Genomic DNA, 25,364 nt, shown 5'->3' with positions numbered 1-25,364 from the left:
CCGACAGCCTCCCCATGAAGCAGCAGCAGGGAGCCAGGGCTGACATAACTAGGCTTTGTCCTCCCCAACTGCTGCGTGGTTTCCCCCCACCCACCCCCACGGCAGTCTTTTTTTGCTAAGCCAAAGCCAGCTCTCTCATTCCGGCTCAGGGAACAGAACTACCAGGTACAGAGAGAAAAACCTAAATCACTCACACATACCCTAAATTATTCTTATGGCCACTGTACTTACTGCCGGGGAACTTTCTGCACTAATTACGTCTGGTTACGTGCTTTGCTAAGCCAAACGGAGCCCAAACCCCTCTTTTCCTCCCTTCCCCCATGAAAAGGGAGCAGAGCTCAGCTTAGTGGAAAAGGAGACTCAGCAGGTGAACGCTGAACTGGGTCTCTGAGAGCGCCCTGCGTCACATTACCCAAAAATGCCACCCGCAGGAGCTCCCCTTCTGCCTGCAGGGATGCCCTCTTTTTCTCAGAAGGAGGTCCAGAGTTAGTGGCTGTGAGGGCCCCTGCATTGGCAGTGTTAAGAGAGGATGTGGGCTTTAATCAGGCAGGAACTGGAAGACTCAGGCATCCTCATTTCAGCCAGCGGGAAGGACAAGGAAGCCCATATTCATCTGTGTAGAGAGGACTCTAGATTTCTAGGGCTCAAATTCACAACTTGGTTCTTTTGCAGTCAGGGTGGGATTCCCAAGGCTGCCACATAAAGAGGGGTTTGACAGTGGCTACAGTTTGTCCACTTACTTTTCACAAACACTAACGGACAACAGGGTGACAGGCACGGTGCCGAGGTGAGAACACGGACAAGACAGACTCAGCACCTACTCTCCCAGAGCTGAGGGCCTGGAGCCAAGGTTCTCAACCTGGGCAGGTGCATCCCTTAGGGAACATCTGCAGACATTTTCGGTGGTCACAACTGGGTGTTGGGGAGGGTGCTACTGGCCTCTAGAAGGCAGAGGCCAGAGATCCTGCTCAACATCCTACGAGGCTCAGGAGAGCCCTGCACAACAAGGAGTTGTCTGCTCCAAAGGTCAACAGAGCTGAGGGGGAGCTCTGAGGAAGGGCCACATAGGGGGGACATCGGAAGGTGAGCTGGATATGATGGGACAAAGGGGGACACAGTGGAGGGCAAGGAGGAGTATTCCAGACAGATCTCAAGTGCAAAAAGTTCTTGTGTTAGGAGGTATCATAAATGGTTGGGGAAACTGAGATTCTGGAAGTATCTTTCTTCTCACACCATCATCATCTTATGGTGTTTCTAAGATGAGGCCATAACCATGACAACCAGCTCATCATGATACACACCAGAGGCCAAACTAGACAGGAGCTGGAAGAACCATACACTCCAATGCCCACCCCGTCCCACTGCCTTCTTTCTCAACAACGAGACCACTGCATTAGCAGAGGCAGGAATCAAAACCTTATTTGTTCTTAGACTTGATACTAGGAGCATGACTCAAAAAAGGAAAAACTGATAAACCAGACATCATCAAAATTAAAAATATTTGCTCTAAGACTCTACAAAGATGATGAAAAGACAAGCTACACACTGGGAGAAAATATCTGCAGACTGCATATCTGACCAAGGACTAGTATCTATAATATATAAAGAACTATATTAATGCAACATTAAAAGAAACATCAAACACTCCAGTCAGAAAATGGACAGAGACATGGACAAACATTTCACTGAAGAGAATATACAGATGGCCAATAAGCTCATGAAAAGGTGTTGAACATCATTTGCCATTAGGGATATGCCAATCAAAACCACAGTGGGCCATCACTACACAGAGTAGCCAAAATAAAAGTTAGTGATAATGCCAAATGCTGGAGAAGAGGCAGAGAAACCGGAAAACTCACACGCTGCTGGTGGGTATGTAAAATGGTACAGCCAACTCTGGAAAACGGGGTTGGCAGTTTCTTACAAAACTAAACATCATTTAATCATATAATCCAGCAATCTTACACATTTGTGCAAACTCATGTTCACACAAAATCCTGTACACCAATGTACACAGCAGCTTTATTTGTAATAGCTGCAAACAGGAAACAGCCACATGTTCTTTAGTGGTGGATGCTTAAAGAAACCGTGGCACATCCACACCAGGGGATACCGCTCAGCTTAAAAGGAATGAACTACTGGTACACTCAGCAATTTGGATGGATCTCAAGGGAATTAGGCTGAGTGAAAAAATTTTTGATTCCCAAAAGGTTATATACCATATGATTCCATTTATAAAATACTCTTAAAATGACAAAAGATGGAGAACATATTAGCGGTTACCAGGAGCCAGGGAGGCTGGGAGTGGGGGGCTAACACACAGGGTCCTTATGATGGAGCTCTTTGCTATCTTCCCTGTGGTGGTGGGCACACAAATCTACACATGATAAGACCGCAGACAAGTAAGTGCAGACACACACAAATGAGTGCCTGCAGAAACCTGAGTAAGATGGATGGCTTGTACCCATGTCAATTTCCTAGCTGTGGTATTTACTGTTGTGTATAGTTATGCAATGTGTTATCACTAGGGGAACTAGGGAAAGGGTACAAGGATCTCGCTGCAGCATTTTTTACGACTGCATATGAATCTACAACTATCTCAAAATAAAAAAGTAAAACAAAACAAGTAAAAAACAAAACCTTATCTAAAAATTTTTGTCAGCAAACAAATGCACTTGAAGACAGATCTTTTTAAAATTTACTTTAATTCTTTTCCCAATAGGCATGCAAAAAACCCTCAATATTCTAAAAAAAAGATGCCAAAAATATGTTTTTGCATAATTATGCCTTTTCATAATTCTTTGATTAGTCTTCTTGGCCTCTGCAGGCTCCTGAGACAAACCACCCAAGTTCAAATCCCAGCTCCGTTATCAATTAACTATATGACTTTTGACAAGTACTTCACATAACCGTGCCTCAGTTTCTTCATCTGTAAAATGGGTATGTATAATAGCAGTCTTGCCTTATGAGCTGTTGCAGAGAGTAAAAAAGGGTAGCACATCTCAGATTCTTTAGACAGTTCTTGAAGATATTAAGAGCTCAATCAAAGCCGGCTTCACCATTACTGCCACTTCCTACCATCATTGTGGTGCCTCAAGAGTCCTTGGGTCTCTCCTCAGCCTCTTAAGGCCTGCACACCAACCTATCTTCATAGTTCTCTCAATTGCAAAATATCCCCAAATTCCAAATTCTAAAAATCAAAATTTTAAAAGCTGTCTTTTCTATTTGCTTGGGGTCTTTTTTCAGTTGTGGGCCATTTCCTTCATTTCTTTGCTGTAGGAGGAATTCAAAGGTCTAGTATGTGACTTTATCAGAGCTTGGCGGCTGGTCACAAGTCCTCAGGGAAGGTAGCCTTGTGTTCCAGGGGGCAGTAGCCAGGGTCCATGAAGCCTCCAAAAATGGCCCTGGTGATGGGGTCAGGAAATTACTGATGGTCACTGGGTGACTTTGGAAATGGACTCAGGCTCTGGGGACCTTCCTTGTGTTCTTTCCAAGACTACCAGGCTCAAGAATAAGATAAATGTTCAGCTAAAGCTGAAATAGGGTGGGATTAGATTAAAACAATTTAAAAAAATTTTTAGTGCAGTGAAGCCAGATGAGACTTGCCTTAGTGGTCGAAAGCCTCAATGGTACAAGTCTGACGGTAAGCTGACTCTCATCTCTGTTCTACTTGCTTAGACAGAAAAATATCTAATATAGAAAATGCTTGGTGATTTCCCAAAGAAGCCATTTAGAAACAATTCTGAGCTACAGTGGAAAGCCTATTATGATAGCAAGCAGAGAACAGAGGTACTACAGGAGAAATACCTTACATTTTAGCAAGCAGAGCCAACTTGAACAGTTTCCTTTAAGAAAAAAAAATTAAGTAGAAAGACATATAGAAGTCCCCTCACCCATTTTCATAGAAATTCTAAGATGGGGGGAAAAAGTACATAGTCATCCTTAAACCTGCTGTTCTTCCAGGTTCTACAACCCAATTGGTGTGGTACTTTATCCATCCAAGAATCTAAGCTGGAAGTGGGGGAGTCACCCTTCATCCTTCCCTTCCCCATTTGACCCATCAACAAACTCTACCACTCTACCTCTGACACAGTTCCTGAATGGTCTACTCTCTCTACCTCCTTTGCCCCCAGTCAAGCCACCAGCATTCCTGGAATAGAACAGTAGTCTCTTATATCCAACTCACTGTACTACCCCAGTGACCTTGCTGACCAGGAAGGCTGACCACGACCCTCGGCACCAAGACCAGCGTTAAACCCTCTTATGGCATCCCTAATTCTTATGATGAAATGAAATTCCCTCCCACAGCCTATGAGTTGACCTGCCTTGTCTGGATTTGGCTTCCTTCTAGAGAGACACTTTCCTCTTGGCAGTTCATGGGAGCTGCCAGGCTCTTTCCAGCCTCAGGCCTCCATGCTCATGCTCCCCCTGACTGGAAAACTTGCCATCTCCCCTTCTCTTTGTGCCTGTGAGTGAGGGGAGGCCCCTGTCTGTCCTGCTGCCCACTCTTCCCCAGCATCCAACATAGTACATGAGGACACTGAGGTGCTCAATATGTCAAGGCATTAATGAAAAAGCCAGGTTTTCAACTATGACCTTAACTCCCCTCATGTACTAATGTCAATTACAGAAACCACCATCTTAAAAGCAGGTTGTATTCTGAAGTATTTGGGGAAGTCATTTTTTTTTTTTTTTTTTAAGAAATTCTAGAGCAAGGCTTCACAACTTGGGTACTATTTACATTTTAAGCTGGGTAATTCTTTGTTGGGAGGGACTGTCCTGTGTATTGCAGGATGTTAAGCAGCATCCCTGGCCTCTACCCATTTTATGTTAGTAGCACCCCCCACCCAACTGCAACAACCAAATGTTCCGAGACATTGACAAACATCTGGAGACACTGACAAATGTCCCTGGGGTGATAGGGAGGATCGATCACCCTGGTTGAGAACCACTGATCCAGAGAAAAATTAAAAATTGGTGGTTAGGACTTTAATGCTGACCATTAAATACCTAAGTAACCCATATTTTAAATCACATTGAGCAACAATGCATTTTAATAACTACCTAACCACCATTTACAACATCATTTCAGTGAGAACATGCATTCCAAATCCCCAGTAACATTTATGAATGACCACGGAGAGGCTGGTTGGTCCATCCTGAGAGTCAACTTAGCTTTCTGCATCAGTACTATAGGTGATGTCTGATATGAAATGGCTGGCAAAGCATGGTGGGAAAGGAATGGGAAGTAAGAGAAGAGTTGGGGGAAGGATGGGGTTCCCCATATCTGACCTGATCTTTTGTCTGTATCTGGTACGTGAAAACAGGAAAGAGAAACAAGACAACGCCTTCATGCTTGGTTGGGGTCTTTCACGAATGCACAGCCCACAGAACCCTCTGACAGTCAAGCATCCTTGGTCTTTTTGTGGTGTGGCACAGCCCAGGAATGAAATGTGAAGGACTGAATCTCAATACTGCACGAACTTCCTGTCCATTGCCCACCCCTTTGACTAATGTGATGCGACTGAGCTTGGAGAACCTCTTCAGGAATGCAAAATGACATCGTAGTTTTACCTGCCACACTGCAACAATATTTTCAATTATTGGTTAAACTGCAAATGCCCCATGAGTCATTTAAATAAATCTCACATGTATGAAATAGTCAATTGTGTTCTCAGCGCAATTCCCAGCTGTAAAAATAGAGCCACACGGAACGTATTTTTTCTGCAGCTAATTGAAAATACTGCACATATAATGCATGATTTAAAGCACCCAGGAGGAATTTCAATTTGCATTCCCTATTTTAAAATGTACAATCAAGAGCTGTCTTAAAGTGCCCTACACATTTAAGTCAGTATTGCTTGCCTGAAGCCCCAGCCACTTCTAAATTTTCACACTACTAATTGATGACTGAGGATTTTAATGCTCCCAGCGACTTTTAAAACAATGGCTTTAATAGGGCTGCATTTCCTGAGAAAACAAACAGTCTCGGACTTGACAGGTTCAAATCTCTGCAGCCCAGACAAAATTCCCAAAACAGCAGCAAGATGCCTGCCAGGAGCAAGGGACTTGTGTAACAGCCTTCACTCAGGAATCCAAACTGTGATCTCTTCAGTGCCTACAGCACTGCCCTGGAGTGCGAAAAGATGCTTCAATATTCTCGATGGTTGATCAAATGGTGGCTGGCAGAGTATGTAGCCATAAAGAAAGGGGCTGTCAAAGTAACAGGTACCAAAGAAGGAGTGCCCAGACTCTTGGGGCCTGGGGAAAGGGAGCTGCAAAATTGACAACCATTTTCCATTTCTAACAGAGCTTTAGAGGCTGCACAAATACTCATGTGCTTTCTCCGTCAACAAAACAGTTCCCTTGGTCCTGTGCCCTGAGTAATGCACAAGGTTAGAAAAGACAAAATGAAGGGAAAACACAGCCTAACCTCGAGAGCTATGGGCGAACCGGAGACAGAAGTACTTAAGGGACTCAGAAGCCAAGTGGGCCTGATACGTAGTGTTAAGAGTTCCAAGCAAATGAGAAAAGTGTCAGTTAGCTTTTACTTTACATGCAATTGTATTGCGTTTGACCATTAGTATCTCTCTATACAGAAAATTAGTCAGAAGAGATGAAAACCAGAAAAGCAGCCATAATGTCCCCTCTCAAGACAAGAGTGACCAGCGATGGTGGCAACTGACAAGTGATAACCAAACTAGCAAAGAATTAAAAGCATCGGAATTTAAAGCAACAATGGACACTCAATATATATTTATTCAATAAATGATGGTACCACTCACAAATTAGTGTTGTTCCTCAGGTATGCAAACCTTTAACCCCTAGCTTTTGTTCTACAAATTAAGAAATAGAATTTAGATAGAAGGTAAGGACTAAAAAATGATCTCTTTTAATAAACTGTCTCCAAGGGCTAATGTCTTTTATTACCTGTAGTTAAGACACAGACAGCCCCCACCACTTGAGAATGAAGGCATCTACTGTGTGGCACTGTGTTGACAATACTTAGCCTCCAGGGCTCATGGACTAGGAACTTCCTCACAGGCCATCTGGAACTGACCCAGATTGAGTTCTAGAACTTGGACCATCGACTGTCCAATGTGCTTTTGTGAGATACTTATCAAATAACCTTCCTACGGCAAGTGGACTTCTTATGCAGGTTTTGTTTGAGTGGGGAGTAGGCTAACTGGCTAAAGGACCATCTTCTCATTCTTCCATCTCCTACAAGTGTGGTAATTGTGAGCCTCTCTGATCTGTAACATTCCTGGGGCTCCTGATGGAATCTGAGTTTTTCTTTGGTGCTGCATGCTGTGCAACCCCCTAAGGGATGCCATCTAAGGGGAGCCCACCTGAGAAGTCAGCTTCTCCGACACCATGGAACTAAAATACAACATTCGGTGATCCATCCTGTGTTTTGCTTCTCCCTTTGGCACCACTGGGTACTTATTTATGATCTTTTTTTCCCCCAGGCAAACAAGAGGAAGGTAGGATAGGGCTGAACTTGTGTTGAGGAGCCGGGGAAGGAAGAGAGCAGTATGGCTCCATCAGCCTCCTGATACGCCTCCATCCCCTGGTAGGTTCACGGACACAGTTCAGGAACGAAAAAGGCTCAGGGCAAACGGACAGGCAGCATCTTTCCTATCCTCCCTCTAAATAGATTAATGATGTTGTATTAAAACTGGATTCAGTTGTGGATACAGAGCCATTACATTCCATTTTTCATTAGATGGCTGTAGTGCTGCTTTGAGGTTAAGTTTGGCAGCCTCCAGAAAGTGATCCTATGACACCTGGGCACACTTTCCTCTCTTCTTCCTCAGTTTCCCGTCCAGTTCTGGTGACTAAGCCCCCTCTTTACCCAGTCTTGGCTTGGGAGACCCAAACAGGCTAACCCCATCTGAATCTCTCAGTGTGAGTGTTTGGTATTTATTTATTACAAGTGAAACAGTCATGCAGAGGAGGTTGGGAATGAGTATAACAGGGAATGGTTCCCTGGTCCCCTCATTTTAACTTCCGGAGGGAAATTATATGAGGCAGACATCTTCTGAAATAAATATACATATATCTATCTATAGGCAAAAGATCTAGAAATACTTCTGAAGTAGGAAGAAGGAATGAGGGATGGGGAAGATAAAATAGTCAATAACTTCAAGAAAGGCTCCTCTGCTGTGATCTCTGATCCTCTGCTCACTTCTTTCAGTACAAAGAGTTTGTAAACAAACAAAATCCCAAAGTAATATTTTAAAAGATGACCCCTCTATATTTTCATGTTTACTTCCAGCAAGCAACCATCAAACCAGCAAAGTTCTGCAAAGCTCAGAAACCATCTGAAGTAATGGGAAGCATGATTCCAAACTTGGCTTTAGCTACCCAAGTACTGAGGTTCTTCCTTTAGCCTGACTTTATTTCTCTTGCTGAGCATCTTGCTAATGGCTTCTGAAGGGATTTTGGGGGGCGGGGAGGGGGCGTGTTCAGCTATTTCACAGAAGAAACCTGTGTCCACGTTAACACAATTGTGGGATAGGCCTATAGACTAGTCCCAGGCCTGCCGGCATCAGACAAATTGCTTCGGACAAATCGCACCAACTGTGACTCAGTTTCCTCATCTATAAAATCAATGATGACCATCCTCTTGCATCCCATACCTCAGAAGCTTGCTATGAGGATCACATAAGACATCATCCTGGACAACGATGTGACAACTCTTAGGCACCACACAACTTTTCCCCGCAAGACCAGCTTTTTACTTCCCCACATCCGGCGCAAAGGCAGAAGAATAAGGAATTCTGGAATTAAAAATCGATGACTTAATGAAAGTTCTTTCTCTCTGTCTAACCTCTGCTGTCAGGTATTGATTGCACGGAGGAATCTCTAGGGATGGAGGAGCTGAGCTTCTTTTCAGCATCAAGTCACATTTTATAGGGGAGAACTGTCTCCCCAGTTTCTCATAGCCAGCTACAGAGACGATGTTCACTAACAATGGAGCTGGGGGGTAGCTGCACAGGAGGGGGGTTGAGGGAAGGGCATTTATAGAGCTCCTACTGCGTTGACAGCCCTGTGAACATGTCATCTCATTGAATCTCACATGAGCCCCTCCAGATACAGCTGAGGTAACAGAGATGCTGACTAATCTGCCCACATCACACAGCAAGAAACCACACGGATATGCCCACAAGTCAGATGCTGCCAGAGGCTTCTCCCAGAGAGGGCAGGGCTGCTCCTGTCACCTGCCTCCTCCTTGTCCAATCCCTGGTCCTTTCGTCTATTTCTTTGATTAAGTTCTAATTACCATATGTGCTGGAGGAGACGGTTCTCTCCCATTGAAGACGGACTTCCTCTTTTTCCCAACGAGAAGATCCCCAACACCTCCCACTCCTGCCCACCCAAGTTTTGGTCAACCTGACTAAACTTCATGACGAAGGTGTGAAATCACATATATTACGATTCAGAAATGGTACTTTTCTTTCCATTCTCCCCTTCCATGAAGCAATTTAACTCAGAGGTTTCCCAGACATCTTCTCCAAGCCTGTCATCACTCCAAGTTGTCTAACAACTTTCCCAAGTACATCATCTCCTTTTTGTCCAAGTTGCCTATGATACAGAACTTTTCAAATCTATATGCCACACCGTCACTGAAAAATCTCTCGGAAGCCATACGAAGTCCTTCATAGGCCATCGAGGCAGTTGCCTTCATAGAAGAAAATATATACATGATAGCCACGCATGTTACTGTGTGACTTTTTAAAGTGCCTTAGAGTCTTCGTGAAACTTCATTTAATAGAGAGTAGCTATCTCCTCAGCAAACCCATTCCTTCTCCTTCCCAAACACAGAGCTAGGGCTACACTTCCTAGCCTCTGTTGTACGTGGAAGTGTCCATGAGACTGAAACGTGGTCAATAAAATGGGAACAGGAGTGATGTACGCCACTCTTAGACCTGGCCCATCAAGAGCTGCCATATGCAATCCTCTGTGATCTTTCTGCTTCCACCAGCTTGATGCTGACAAGGATCATGACCTTGGAAACTGCTGCTAAGTCAAGTGGAGCTGGAAGTGAGAAAGAGGCTGGCTCCCTGATTCACCAGGTTTGGAACAGACGTGCCCATTTTGGGCATTATGCAAATGGAAGTTTGTGACATGGCACATAGTTGGATTTATTTATTATAGCAATCAGCATTATCTTAATGAACAGAGCACTTAAAATTTGGCAATTGTGAAGTCATGACCTCAGGAATAATTACTAAATCTGTATTCTAATTCTGTGCCTTTTTTTTTTTTAAACCCTCTTGTACAGTGCAACCTCTATGAACATTCAGAATAAATACTGATTAAGGGGATGGCAGGCTTATGTGCCCTTCTCCCTTTGTTTGCAAGACTCACTTATAAGTCTCATCCATCCAGGGCTTTTGGTGAACTCTGACTAATGAACTTATCATGATCTTTGCAAATGGGAGACTTTGAAAGGACCCTAACATATAGCAACCCCCAATTTCCCTGAGGAATGATCCTGGGGACATTTGTCCTTTCGTATCCATGCACACAGTTTTCAAATTAGAAAACACTTTTTTCACAGAGAAAAATTACATATTTTGGTGCTTTTAATAACTTATTAAGGCATCACTTTGGCAGTACTTTTGCCTTGCATGCCTGACCAGGAAGAGACCAAGTCTTGATGCAGTTTTATAGTCTCCAGTGTCTTGTACTCATGAGCATTCAATGAAAGGAAAAGTTGTAAGGCTTTACACCTTTTTGAAGTTGCCCATGAATATTCTTTTCTTTTCTTTTTTTTTTTTTCTTAAGAGAACTGATCTCTCCTCCATGAAGGAGTTACCTCCTTGTATTTACTCATGGAGAGCATTTGAAAGACTAAATGGCCAACACTTATTATTATTACAAATCAGTAAGTAGCAATCGACAAAATTTAGAGCAGAAAGGGTTTTGTGGAGAATAATGCAAAAGAAAAAAAACAAATAAGGACTGCATTACCCATGAAGGCTATCTAGACATTTGCGTTTATCAGCTACTTGACAATATTTCACATTGTGCATAGACTTACCTCTCCCGTGCACGACCATTGATAGTAACTGATATTTAAGAAACTTCTATGAGTAAAGGGCTTTAGCATTAGCACTGATGAGCCTCCTAGCTTCCTGGAAAGCTGGGCATTCCTACCTTTATTTCATGCAGAAGGAAACAGTGACCCAGAGACTATCCATCACTTGCCCTCATTCCCGAATCTCAGGGAGCCTCCGGGTTCCTCATCTACAGAACCACCTCGGGCCACCAGCCTTTCAAGGCTGTCAAGAGAATGCAGGGGGGCCATGCACGTAAAGAGCTTCCACAGTCCATGACTTACATTGGCACCACGACTAGACTAGTCATCGGGGGTCACACACTGCTTGCTCTCCTGAAGTCCTTCCCCACAAAGAGGGAAGGGAGAGGGCTTCTGTGCAGCCTTCCCAGGGACTGAGTCCACACTAACCCCTCCGGTCTGGCCTTCCAGACATCTCATGCAAAGCACTCATTTTGGCTGTGAATTACTACTGACCTAGTGCAGTACTGGGGGTCAGTCAGGCTGATGGGTCTGCTCCAGGGGAAGAAGAGTTGATCAACATGGTACTTGATGATAATAAAAAGCTAACCAATTTTGAGGTATTTTTACCACTGCACTGAAATCCTCTACAGAAAATGTACCCCCTTGTTGCGTCCGCCCATGACAGTGTACCATGGCTCTTGAACTGTTGGGAGGTCACCGATTTGTGAAACTGTTCATCTTGGACTGTTAAAGTATCACAGATATGCCCTTTCTAATCGAAACATATAAGATCCTCAAAGGTCAACCTGTGCTGTGGAGACTTCTAGGTCCCTCAGAGTGTCTGGCTGAAAAACTAGTTCTTAAACCAAATGCACCCAAACACAATAGGGCTGCCATTTTGAAGTCTTGTGTGGGGCAGATGCATCAGGAATAAGTCTTGGGGAATCTCTTTACTCTCTGGGAATAATCCTCTTCAAGAAGATGGGGGTGAACAACACAGAGAAGAGGAGACATGAATCAGCCAAGTGGCTCTAAGGGATGGATGGTGAGTGTCCACAAGTCAGCGGGGTACTCTGGGGGCTGATCAAGGGTAGATGACAAGTGATTGCAGTTCTGGCTGCTGTACCCAGACTTGATGATTGGAGAGGTGACAAGGGACAGGAGCAGAGACCCAAGTTCTCAACTTGCCTCAGCCCTGACCTTGCCAAGTGATTTAAGTCACCATTTGCTAGCTCCCTGTCTGTGAAGCAGGGACAATGCTAGCTTTCTCTACAAAGAAGGGAATATCCTCATCAGCTCCAGCTCTGGAAATGAAGCCCAGAGAGGAAAGTATTTTGTGGACATCAAACGACTAACTGTAGAGCTGGGGCTTAAACCCAGGTTCATCTGATTCCCAAGTTCACCCTGTCCAGCATGCTCTGACATCTCATGTGTGGGGCCCTGCACTGTTGCCCAGACACCACTGTCTAGTTTCAGTCACTCCCTGAAAACAACGTTTCAGGATGAAAGATCTCTACTGTGGAGACACGCAGACTTGGAGTGAATATCCCATGGGTGAGATTCTCGGCAGGGTGCTCCACACACCCCAATCTCCGTTTCCTTGCCTGCCAGCTAGGACTCATTTCAACCTTCCAAGGGTGGTTGAGATTCAATAAGATCATGTATAAAATGTGCCTAACAGTACTTGACACACTGAAGATCCACGCTCTTTCATTTCCTTCTTCCCTTTTGGGCTCCTCGGCATCAGGTACTGTGGAACGAACCCAGGAGGATAAGATAGACCAAAAAAATCCTCGAGGGTTCCTAACAGGGGAGATAAAACACAAAGAACCACAACACAAGGTAGAAAGGAAGACAAAAAGCATGATTTTGCCATTGTACATGTAAAAACTACATACTTATCCTACCCAAAAGAAACTGTAGGCTAATGAGTAACATACATGCATGGAAACAACTATGTGTTCAGTACTTGCTGAATTAATTCACCGTTGAGTATGATTAGCACTTTGATATTCATGATTTACCACCGTGCTGCACAAGGACAGGTTGACGATGCATACTTTGGCATCTCTGGCCAATCCTCTAAATTGCTACTTTAATTAAGTGTCATTAAGAAATGAACATAGGTTTGGCATAAGATGATATGAGTCTATCTGTAAATTAATTTCAAAGAGAAAATCCACACCTTTAGGAAAAGGAAGCTCTCCTTATAATTAAGTCGTCACACAGAATCAATCTCCCTGGCACCTTGTATCCCACTGTCCGAGCAACAATTCAGGTGTGGACACACACTGAGTGCTGTATAAAATCCCAAATGGCTATTTGCCAGTAAAATCCTAAAATCTCCTACTAATGGCAGCAGAAAATACATTTCCTATACGGGAAAGTCTGCCGAGGCTAGTCCAACATTCATAGAAAATCTTCTGTATCCTGAGGGAATCAAGTCATAATTAAAGGACTGTGTGTTTAAAATCTATTCAGTATGTGTTCAAAATTATTATTTCTGGGTATTTGGATATCAGTGGATATCACTGGATACAGGACTTTTTCACAGCCTGAGAAACAAGAACAAAGAGAGAAGACTCTGGGTACCACATTTGCAAAGACCCAAATATTAAACCAAATAGATTATTTTTCTGCTGCAAAGACATTTATTAATTCTTCATAGTTAACATATATATATGAAGCACCCAAGCTGACAGGGCTAGCCTGCAATGTGCCCCGAGAAAGATCTCCTGGTACCACAGCTGTTTACATTTCCTCACACAGGTGTGAGAGGGAGTTTACTTCCCACACTGACCATCCTTCGCTCCACAGCCAATTATTAGAAGAGCTGGAAGCCTGCAGAAAGGACCGATGACCAGCTGATCACTGGGAGTACTGCCCACTGAGAGTGTTACAGGTCTGGAAACCAAGCATGTGAACACACAGAGCGAGTCCCTCAGTCACCGGATCAAAGACACAATGAAAACAGGAGTCCTGGAGGAGAGAAATGCTTGCCTGGACTACGGTGACAAACAGAACCCTACCGCCATGTCATGTCCTGGAAGGCAGCTCCGTTCTAGCCCCTGTGCTCAGCACCTACAGTATATACTCCACCTCATCCTCCCAAACTTAAGCCACAGTTACCTTCATGTCCAACTCACAAATGAAGAAACTGAGGCTTGGAGAAGTTTAGTAAATCATCTATGGCCTCCTGATCTCGAGCTAGTAACTGACAGAATCTAGATTCAGACCAGTCTATTGGCCTCCAAACCTTCCATACTCTTAAGTACTGCACTGTACTAAGGAAGGAGAGGTGGGGGACAGGCGAGGGGAGGGGAAAGTATGCCATTCAGACAGGACAAATTTTGAAAAAAAAGGTAACTATTTAAAAAAACAAAACAAAACTATAAGGGGTGCCTGGGTAGCTCAGTTGGTTAGGCGCCCAACTCTTGATTTTAGCCCACGTCATGATCTCAGGGTCACGAGATTGAGCCTAATGCACTGGGCATGGAGCCTGCTTAAGATTCTCTCTCTCCCTCCCTCCCTCTGCCCCTCATCCCCCCTCTCGTACACGTGTGTGCACGCACTCTTTCCCTCTCTCTCTCTCTCTCTCAAAAAAAAAAAAAACCCTATAAAAACAAAAATTATATCTCAATGTTCTAAGCTAATTCTCCACACATTTGTGAAGTTCAATCGGGTATTTTTTTAAAGATTTATTTATTTATTTGAGAGCATGCATGAGCACAAGCTGCGGGGCAGAGGGAGAGGGATAGAGGATCCTCAAGCAGATTCCACTCTGAGCAAGGAGCCTCATGCGGGGCTCGATCCCAGGACTGAGATCATGACCCGAGCCCAAATCAAGAGTTGACCACTCAACCAACTGAGCCACCCAGGTGCCCCTCAATTAGGCATCTTTTAAAAGTCATGTCGCAGTCCTTGTTTGATTATGTTAACTTTTATCCAGTTCAGCCTAAGCTATTCCCTCAACTCTGGGTAAATGCGCTCTACCTTTTCAGTCCAAAGGTCAGTACTAATTTTAGAGTTTGAGTCCTAGGAAAAAACAAAAACAAAACAAAAACAAGTGTCTAAGGAATAAACTGGGCAGGGGTGTGGGGCAGCAACAGGTCTAAAAAGCTTACTTCCAACAGAAGGCAAAAATATTAGCCTCTTTCCGTGAGTTTTGGTTGTGTTACTGAAGGATATCAAGCATCCAACTGAGAAGATGGTCTTCTGAAAGGAGGCGTGTTATTTGACAAGAACTTAAATTTGAAAAGTTATAAATATTGATGAGCTATGAATCTTTGAAAATTCACGGTATCAGCCCACAGTTCACACATTTACACACCTGGGTTCAGGATCTGGCATTGACACATACAGGCTGTATGTAGGACCATGGATACTACAGCTGCTGCACACTCCTCTTTCCCAACTGAGCGAGTGGAGGATGCTACTATCTGTCGTGCAGACAGGGATGAGGCTCCAGGAGACAACAGAGAGCCTCCATCAACTGGAAACAAATATTAATGGCAGTTGGGGTAACTTGCCTGTCCAGCACACCCCTCTCAATACGCTTTCCCCTCCCGACCACAGGTTTGAAGATGTGACTCAGACTCTGGCCAATCACAGTACCCCATTCCCCTCACCACAGCCATTGGTCCAAGGAAAGGCACATGACCCAAAATGAGGCAATCAGAGTGCCTCCCTAGGAGTTTTCCAACTGGAACTGGCAGGAAGCCCCTCTTCCCTCTTGGGTCATTAGGCTGGTCCCAGAGAGGATGAAGACCACCTGCAAAGAGACACAGAGGGAGAGAAAAGAGCCCTAAAGCCCCGAGTCTCTGGTTTCAGTCACCTCCTGCACCAGAGGCACCCCCACCATCTCAGGGTCTGCACTGTAAGCCACCAGGTCCCCCTTGCACCCCATCTTTTTGCATCACTTACACTGACTTGGGTTTCTGCACTTGTAACCAAAAGATAATGCAGTAGTTAATAGCTCATATAATCTGAACAGTGACCAAACCCTCAAGATCATTTCTTCCTAAGCAGATTCCTTATTTCAAGAATGAAAAATAAATTTAGCAGAAGAAGCAAGCACTGCCATTATTTATATAGCATTTTCTCAAAAGAAAGGGAGAAAAATCTATTTTCATTTGCAGTCACCTTAGTCATTTTCAAGTGGGCTTCATATTTGGTGTTAAACTTTCTCACATACCCACACCCACTTTCAAGATTTGGTCCATAAAAACTTAGGCAAAAACAAGTGGTTATTTTCTCTGTAGCTATATTAGTTGGCACTAAATAGAAAGGAAAGTGGGGGGAGAAAGCGCTGATGCTATTTTTGGTATGTTCTTAAGAGAAATTCCCCAGGTTACCAGAGTTCTCGCTGCAGCAAGTGGGGGAGGGCATTACAACAACAAAACAAAGTACATTTACCAAGATTTGCAGTCACTACAAGAAATCCTTTCTGCCTTTTCATAGGATTTTTTCCCTTTTATATTAAAATCTCCTCCACATTATCTTTCTCCCAAGAATTAACTAATAAAAATAGAAAGGCACAGTGGGTTCCAATTCTGGAATTATCCCCTCTGAAGCAAAGAGCAATGTCTGAGGTCAACCTGAAGCAAGAGCATGAGGTGTTCCTGGGCTGACCTTGAACTGGGGTGTCTACCCCAACCTTTGAAGGAATTCAAGGATGAAACAGGGGACATGTCTGTCCAAATGCAGGAATGGAATTGCAAACAGAGAATTGCTTAGGCTCAGTGTACATCCCCATGCACAAAAAAGAGCCCCAGAAGGAATGCCAACTTCTCTGGACTGGGCTTACATCCAGACCTAGAAACCTAACAGCAGAATAAGGGGAGAATCATTGACTGTGTAAATAGACCTGCCCTGTTTGGGTGAAAGGCAGCATTTCTCAAAAGAGAAATAAAATCCTACTACTCTTTCAGTGCTCTTAGATGAACTGTGAACTTAAAAGGTAAGAAATAACCTGAAGATGTAGTTTATTACATTTGACTCTACTCCATACCTAAGGGTGATTTTTTTTTTTTTAACCCAACTTTGACTTTCAGATCAGACATGCAATCTACTCATGAGGAATGATGGTTTGGGAAAGAGAAGCTAGGCACATTCATGGGTAGAGAGAGTGGTTTACAAAGAAGATCAAGTATAGGGGACCCAATTTATTTAACATTTTTTATAAATGCCTTTAAGTGGGGATACAAACTAAATCTTCATGTTGGCCCTCAGTGCTATTTCTGAGTACTAAAGATCCAAGCTGAGTGACTTCATAGATTTAAAAGAGAGAGAAAGAGAGGGATAAGAATTTCATGTAGATAAACATTAAATAATGCATTTAAGAAAAAATTTCATCTAGATCTGATCTTGATGAGAAAGCGGGACCAAAAAGGAAAGTAAGTCAAGAAGTTTTAGGGTTTTTTTTTTTTAATTTAATTTTTTTTTTGAGAGAGAGAGAGAGAGAGAGAGAGAGAGAAAGAGAGGGGTGGAGGGAGGAGCAGAGGGAGAGGGATAAGCAGACTCCTCACTGAGCGTGGAGCCCAATGCAGGGCTGGATCTCAGGACCCTGAGATCATGACCTGAGCTGAAATTAAGAGTCAGATGCTTAACCGACTGAGTCCCACAGGTGTCCCAGGTTGTTTTTTGTTGTTTTTTTTTTAATGACATCTTTGATTTCATCACACCCATTGTATAGATAAAACATTAAGTTCTAGATGATTAACTATACAAATCACGGGCAGCACAGCCCAGACTCTCTCTCAACGTAGGGCTCTTTCCATCAAACTTGACTGAAGATATTAGCCAAAAAACCACCAAGGCAAAAAAAAAAAAAAAAAAGTCAGCAAGAAGGCACACATCACCATCACTGAAAAAGTTAACGGAAGCCAGAGAGAATTCTCTACCTTGTACAAACCACAAAATAGGGCACAGCCCAGCCAGTGGATCTCAAGGAAGACAGAACCAAGCCAAAAGAGGTTCAGATGAGGATAACTGAAGTGAATATAGGTACAGAAGTACTTCCGGGTTAGACTTCTGCTTTTTCCTAAGTAATGCTCTATCTCAAAAGACATGATTGATCAAAAAGATTTTAACTTTTTAATTTTTAAAACTTTTTTTTGCTGTGAAAATATATATACTTAATGCAGAAGTACCAAAACAGGAGTGGAGGTCCTGGTGGGGGTGGTGGTGGTGGTGGTGGTGGTGGTGGAGAAGCTCCCCTCCAAGCCCAAAAGATAAGCACTCTTTAATAAAGTTTGGAGTAAACTTATGAAAAATAGAAATATGGCTCAGTTCAGATATCCATTAAATGCCCTTGGATAATGCACCATGGTGAGTGCAAATGAAGCTAAAACACAGGTCCATCTTCACTGCACTCAGAGTCTAGTGGGGAAAGCATGTAGCTACAATGCAGTACCTGCCATTGGAGAGGCCTCCACGGGGCCCTCCACACGTACCAGGGAGGGCTGGGGGTAGTGGTTTTCAGGAAAGACTTTGTGGAACAGATGATACAGGACCCAAGTCTCGAAAAGGGGGAAGTGAACCAGACAATGAACGCAGAGGATGGAGAAAGAGAATTCTAGGCTGAGGTCCAGTAGGAGCACAGGCGAAGAGGCATGGCAGCGCCACAGTGTGAGGAGTCTGCAGGAACTTCGGTTTTGCAAGAAAATAAAGCTTGGGGAAGGGCACAAGGCGGGGAGGTGGGAAGGAGTGGAAGAAAATGTAGACTTCGTCAGGTCATTGCAAAGGGCCAGCAGCCCGAGAAGTTGCTGGGAAGATGGTGGAGCACCGCGGCAAGTTCCCTGGCTGACTGCGGAGGAGTTCTGTGACACGAGGGTCCAGAGAATGACCTCGGGAGCACGCCACAGGACTCTGGGCACCAGGGGTTAAACGGAGCCTGCCATTTTCCAAGGGCTGAGCGCTCCTGGGGCAGCCCCTGCCTCTGTATTTACAGTCTCCCCTACCGTGGAATCCACCCTGTCCCCATCTGCGCCCAAGGCGGTGGTGAGGAAGCAGGAGGGTGGTGAGGTCTGTGGAAAGGGTTTATAGACAGCAGAGACTACATCTCGATACAGGTGAGGTAACACTGGAATTATGTATACCCCATTCTCCTTACAGAAGTTCCAAGGTGTGTTGAGAAACTGAGGGGCAGTACCTCATAAAGACAATAGCTTACCTCTCCATTGGAGCTGCCTAACCCCTGATACAACAGGGCTGTGCCTTCAGAGTCAGGGTTTGCCCCAAAGGCAAGAGGGAAGCAGGGTCTTTATCAGGAGGGACACCAGCAGAACTGGATTTGGAGGAACCGAGGAAAGTCACCCCAGCACTGATGTGGGAGACAGTTCAAAGGGGTACAACGCTAGGATATGAGAAATCTGGCAGGAGGCTGTACAGTTAGGCACCAGGGATTCACAGGCTGCCGCTGGCCTCCCTGGCCTATGGGTGCTAACTCAGGAGCCCGTGGGAGCCAGGAGGCTACCGTAAATGAAGACCACAGGTCTAGGGAGAACCAAGAAGCAAGCGACCGCCAGCGTAGTTGGGCGCTGGAAACTCCACGCGAGCCAAGTGTTGCCACACGGGACTGGAGGCCTTGTGTTCCAGGTCTTCTGATTTTTAAAAGAAGCTGTAAATGCAAGTGGTATTTTAATATTTCTAATATTAACTCAATTTTTGTAATACTTTGTTCAGGCCAACAACACATCTGCCAACTGGAAATGGCACGCGGGCCACCATTTTGCTGGTTCTGGCCTCTGAAGCAGGGCCGGGCCACTGTGACTACAGCAGAGGGTGAGGTGATTTCACAGCACGGAGAAACAATAGGGCTTGGTGACTGCATGCGGGGAGTGCTGAGGGAGTCTAGCCTTTCCGGAAGGTTTCTGCTTTAATACCCTGGTGACTGGCAGAGCTGCCGCCAAAAAAAAAACAAGGCAAATTTTGGCCGATGATGGAATGGGTATGGGGTGGATGATGAGAACTAAAATCAGTCAGTCTTGGACTCACTGTGGGTTGTTTGCCTACAAGGCTGGATGGATAAACCCACCGGACTGTAGGTAACTAGCTGGAGACACCAATCTGGGGCTTACTTTGTATTGACAATAGCTGAGGCTTGGGGAATGTGCTTCACCCAATGACTCTGTATAGAGCAGAACAGAGATCAGGACAGAGCCCTGGGTAACCCCAGGAGGTAGTGGAGAGGCAATGGAGGCAGAGGGAAAACCAGGGGGACACAGCAACTAGGGAAGAAAGAAAAAGTATCCGAAAGGAAGGAAAGGTCCATATCCAATGCCATAGGGAAGTCTAGAGAGAATGTGCAGGATCACTGTTCAGGAATTGTGGGGTCTTCTCCTACTTTGGGGGAGCCTCTGGCCAGCTCACAGGGAGCTGAGAAGAAAGCAGAGAACAGGGGAAATGTTAACTCATTTGAGAAGCCCGGGAGACACAGTGGTCGCTAGAGAGGAGGTGGGGGTGCAGGGACAAGGAAGATGATGGCATTCTAAAAATACTGTTAAATTAGGAAAGAGTTCACGGAGAGACCCTAGGCAGTGCCAAAGGGAGGCCTTCTCTCTAATCTTCCCTGAGTTCCCTGCCCCAACTTGATTTTTTTCTATTATTCTACCCTATTCATTTTATCATAGCATAATTATGTTTGCTTTTCATCTGTTTCTTCCCACAAGAATGACCATTCCAAGACAGCAAGAATCTGCTGTATTTATCACACTTCAGAGCCAAGCAAAGCGCCTGGACACAGTAGGTGCTTAAGAAGATGTCTTGGATGAGGGGGCAAATTTGGAAAAGTTTGTAGGAGGGAAATGGGGTAAGACATGGAGAGACTTCAATTCAGTGGCCCCTACTTTCCAGGTAGAGCGGGCCATGAAGTCACCTTTTGAACCGGAAGGAGGGAGGGAAAGAGGTCTCTTGTGTTGAGGAAGAGTTGCAATGGGAACACTAGTTTGCAACCTGGAAGGCAGGAACTTGTGATTGAGATATTGAGACACTGATGTTTCTGATTTCAGAAGATGAGCATCTCTGAGCGAGGGCAAGACTTCAATATAGTTGGAGGACTCAGTTGCTAGAGCGGGTGGAGGTCACTGGATTTGAGATGGTCAAGTAAGTGGGAATAGAGAGCATCCCCTACATGGACTTTGGGACAGGAGGGGGAGCAAAAGCCCAGGAGCCAAAGTCCCTGAAGGAGATGACTAGCTGGCAGAGGATGGTCACACAGAGGGGTGGGTGGGACATGGCTCATTTCCAACTCTAATACCTCAATCTCTCACTGGTATTTATTCCACCCATGGGTGGAACTTAAAAACTAATGTCCTTTGGAGACTGAGTCATTTTTGTTCTTTTAAAATTACACTAATATGTGAAGCTCATAGGAGGCAGAAATTTTCCGCATAGATTCATTTTTGTTTAGAAAAAAGGATGGATGACATCTTTATGACCTTCAGTAACTGCCCAACACTGTACAGTATTTTCAAACATCATTTTAATGTAGAATCAAAATTTGGGGGTTGAAAGGATCCTTAGATTATTTAGGCTAACACCTTCATTTGCATAGCTGAAGATAATTTTTGCTGAAATACTGCAAACAGCAATAATTATTGATTTAGATATGCAGAGAGCATTGAAAGTATCTTCAATTTTTGAAGTTTGCTTTTAGATATACAAATTAGCAATGCTTACATTTCTTCCAGTTATCTCTGTTCAACTTTGAATATAAAATCTCCAAAGTACAAAATTATCACGTAAATTGTTCCTGAACAGTTCAGAGAAGTAAACTGCTTCCTGGCTTGAAAGCGCCAGTCAAACCTTCAAACACCTTTTTATGTTGATGCTAAATATAAGAACGTTCTCTGCAAAGTGGTGAAAGCAAGACACAAAAGCATTTGAGATTTCTCAAGAGAGACACATATGATTATTTTTCGTTCATTAAAACATTAAAACCTTCAATAGCATCTCCCATAACACCTGAAGGTGGAGTGCTGTCTTATGTAATAGAAGCCTTCCATCCCCGCTCAGTTCGCAGGCAAATTAAACACCTAATTCCGCCCAGAATTTCTGAGTACACTTTCACCTTACCTGTAGCCACTAATCAGTGTCTCGATTCCCATTTCTACAGATGATGAAAATAGCAAAAATCTGCTCCATAGGGTTGAACTGATTGCCAGAGGCCAATTTAAAGGCTCTCCCCCAAACCACTGGTCACCCCAACCCTGATCGGGCAGCGGTAACCACAGAGTCGGTTTGTCTTTCCCCAACAGGCAGCGCACACGCAAAGTACAGGGTAGAGGACGCTTGCCTAGTACCTGGGTACCTCTGGTTCAGGGTCACCGGCGCCAGCGAGGATGCGCCGGCACAAACCACGCCGGCCCCGGGACTCCCAGCTGCGGGCACACCTGGACGCCACAGCCGTCGCGGCCCCCTCCTCGCCCGGCCCGGGTCCTCCTCCGGCTCCCCGCGGGCCGGGCACAGAGCCGGGCGCGTACGCAGTCTCGGCCGAGGCAGCCCGAGGGAGGCTGAGAAAGTTCCTCCGCCTCGACGTCGCCGCCCCGGGGCCCCGCTCGCCCCGCACGCCCCGCAGCCTCCGGGCCGGACGCAAGGTCGCGGAGCGGGCGGCGCGCAGAGCCCCGGGACCGTGGCCGGCGCAGGGGGCACGCCCGCCGCGCCCCTCCCGCCCCCGGGCGCCCGCGATCGGCCGCGGGGCGCGCAGCCCGTACTCACCACCCCTCGCTCGGGATCCCCAGGTGGCGGCGGTGGAGAGCGGCCGGAGCCGGAACCGGAGCCGGAGCTGGGTGGCGGCAGGGCGGAGAGTCGGAGGACCGGGAGCGGCGGCGGCGGCGGCGAGGCAGGTCGGGGAAGCGAAGAGGCGGCGGCGCCTGCACTCGCCGCGCAGCCCGAGCAGCCCGGCAGTCCCACAGCGCAGGCTGGGCGGCCGCGGCGGCGGGGGCTTTATCGCTGCCCGCCCCGCCCCCGCCCCTTCCTGCCGCCCCCGCCCCCGGCCCGCCCCGCCCCGCCTTCCCGCCGCCTCCTTTGTGTGCCAGCGGGCCGCAGCGTCCCCGCGCCCGCACGCCGGGACGCCCCCACTCCGGCCGCTGCCTCGCGGCTGCCGCCCCCAAACCCTCCAAGTCGTGGGGTTGCGCCCGGATCGCGGCGGGAGACGCGCCGAGCTCGGGGTGCGGCGCCAGCCCCCGCCGGGCTGCACGTGGGTCGACGGGGTCCGGCCGTGTGTGGGGACAGGGAGGGACCCAAGGGCTCGCGGCGCGTCCCGGGGACGCTGGCAAGTCGTCTTGGCTGCCCCCTGGGGGAGACACGGGGGGTGCCCCGGGACCGTACCCACCGGTCTGGGTGATGGGGATAACGGTGCCGGGTCGCGGCCAGGGAGGGGCAGAGCGCCCCTCGAGACGCTTCGCGGGGTGCCCCGGAGCCGACTTCTCCTGGTCGGCTGGTCGCCGTAGCCAGATGGCAGACAAGGGAATCTAGAAATGTGGATTTGTGGCTGCGGTGACAGCGTGAGGTACCCGCAGAGTCCTGGGAATCCAGTCCTTCCCAGTCGGTAACTACAACGGATGGGACCTTGTGCGCAACAGAGGCGCAGCCCCCGGAGGCGGGCGACATATCACCCTCTGGCTCCCAGCTGTATTACCCAGATCTCATACATGCAGTCCTTCTTCGCGTCAACTTGGGTTTGTGGGGACACAACTTTAATGACATAATTTATGTTGCCCTCAGTGCAGAATCCTCACCGGCAGGCCCACGGCCCCAACTGTGAGAAGGAAATGTGGTAAATCTCCTAAGACACAGCGGTGGAATAAGGTTGCATCTACTGATGAGAGCAACTTGGATGATCTACAATTGGTGTGTAGGCGGCCATGCTAGACGGTGTGTGTGTATGTGTGTGTTGGGGTGAAGGAGTCACTTTAAAAAGTGTAAAATCTGGGCCAGCCTGAGGGTATTCACAGCCTCTCTTACAGGGAAACATGCTATGGGAGGGTTGGCTCCCAGTCCACAAAAAGAAAACCTGTTTCATTATTTTACAGTCATGCCTAATATTCATATTTAATTACAGGGCAGGATATAAATGCTTTTTCCTTGTTCTCTCTGCCTAACATGCTCTCCCCTGGCCCCCGTGATCGACTTAATGACTGCCTCCTTATACTCAGGTCACAACTCAAATGTCACCTTCTCTAGGAAACCTTCCCTGATCACTTGACCTAAAGTCACTTCCAACTTTTTCCAACTTACTACTTTCTTCATAGCACTCATCATCCTTTGAATTTTTTTTTTTTTTTTACATTTTTCTTGGCTAGTTCTTTTCCACCCTTCCTCATTAGAAAATATACTTCCTACATTTGTATTTTTGGGGTAAATACCCAGTAGTGCAATTGCTGGATCATATGGTAGCTCTATTTTCAACTTTTTGAAGAACCTCCATACTGTTTTCCAGAGTGGCTGCACCAGCTTGTATATGGTGATTAACATAACGTAATAAAAAAAAGTAAATAAATAGAAAATATACTCCCAGAAAGCAGGGAAGAGAAACCAGTTCACCATGGTTTTCACCTCACCCCATCCCTAGTGCCCAGAGCCAACATGACACGTACAGTAGTTGCTCAATAAATATTTGTTGACTGGTAGGTGAACAAGGGCCAACTGACTATTGACATGGTTAAGTATTGCTCAGGCAACGGGTTAGGGCTTACTCTAGACTGGGAGGCCCAGCTGGACCTGGGAGGAATGAAGTGGAGGGAGAAGCTAAGAGCAGAAAAGCACAGAGCTGTGTTCGAGCAGCTGGGAGTAGCCTCTTCCAGATGGAAGGGAGTCATTCAGGGAACTAGTGGATGGAGAAATAAATTAGAACTGAGAAGTGTGGGTAGAGCCCGTTTAGGAAAGCCTGCCTGATGCCCTGCATCCATTTCTGACCAAATCACTTTTTGTAATTGAAAATCTTTATTGAGATAATTGTAGTTTCTCATGCAGTTGCAAGAGCTAACACAGAGAGGTCCCTGGTATACTTTGTCCAGTTTTCCCCAATAGTAACAGTTTACAAAACTATTCGATGATATCCCAATCAGAAGATTGGGATATTGATTGATATATTGATTTATATCTCAAACACTTTGGTTAATTTTTTGCAAATTAAAATTTAGAGTCAGTTTACTCTAAGTTTTTGAGGGAATGCACAGATACTATTTTAAAGGGTTTCAGTCTCTTGTTTTAATGGAGCCAACATTTTTTAGGGAGAAAACATTTTATTTTCCCAATTAGAGTGTAATTAGGGTGGGTTTCTTCAGCTATAAAAGACAGTCAGAAGTCTTTGGGACTTACCTCTTTCGTTTAC

The 25,364-nt window shown here is 45.7% G+C and overlaps 1 protein-coding gene across 3 annotated transcripts in view; it reads right to left on the bottom strand.

Moving 5' to 3' along the window:
* Positions 1-22,957, bottom strand: part of SERPINE2 (serpin family E member 2) — a 59,948-nt gene extending 36,991 nt beyond the window's left edge. The window contains exons 1-2 of one of the 3 annotated variants that reach the window (XM_028105129.2): positions 22,748-22,812; positions 15,658-15,800 (exon numbers count right to left, since the gene is read on the bottom strand). In XM_028105129.2, coding sequence (XP_027960930.1) covers positions 15,658-15,686 — 29 coding nt within the window. In that variant the 5' untranslated portion in view covers positions 15,687-15,800; positions 22,748-22,812. Of the gene's footprint in view, positions 1-15,359; positions 15,482-15,657; positions 15,801-22,747 lie in introns of those variants that run through there. The other 2 variants (XM_088021538.1, XM_088021537.1) reach the window with 2 other exon arrangements.
* Positions 22,958-25,364: the final 2,407 nt, after the last annotated feature.

Source organism: Eumetopias jubatus, unplaced genomic scaffold, assembly GCF_037043125.1.
Source record: "Eumetopias jubatus isolate StellerSeaLion01/CBP00866 unplaced genomic scaffold, mEumJub1_p1.0 scaffold_3, whole genome shotgun sequence".
In the NCBI taxonomy this organism is placed as follows: Eukaryota; Metazoa; Chordata; class Mammalia; order Carnivora; family Otariidae; genus Eumetopias; species Eumetopias jubatus.
Note: the sequence above shows the minus strand (reverse complement) of the source record. Positions and strands in the feature narration are given on the sequence as shown.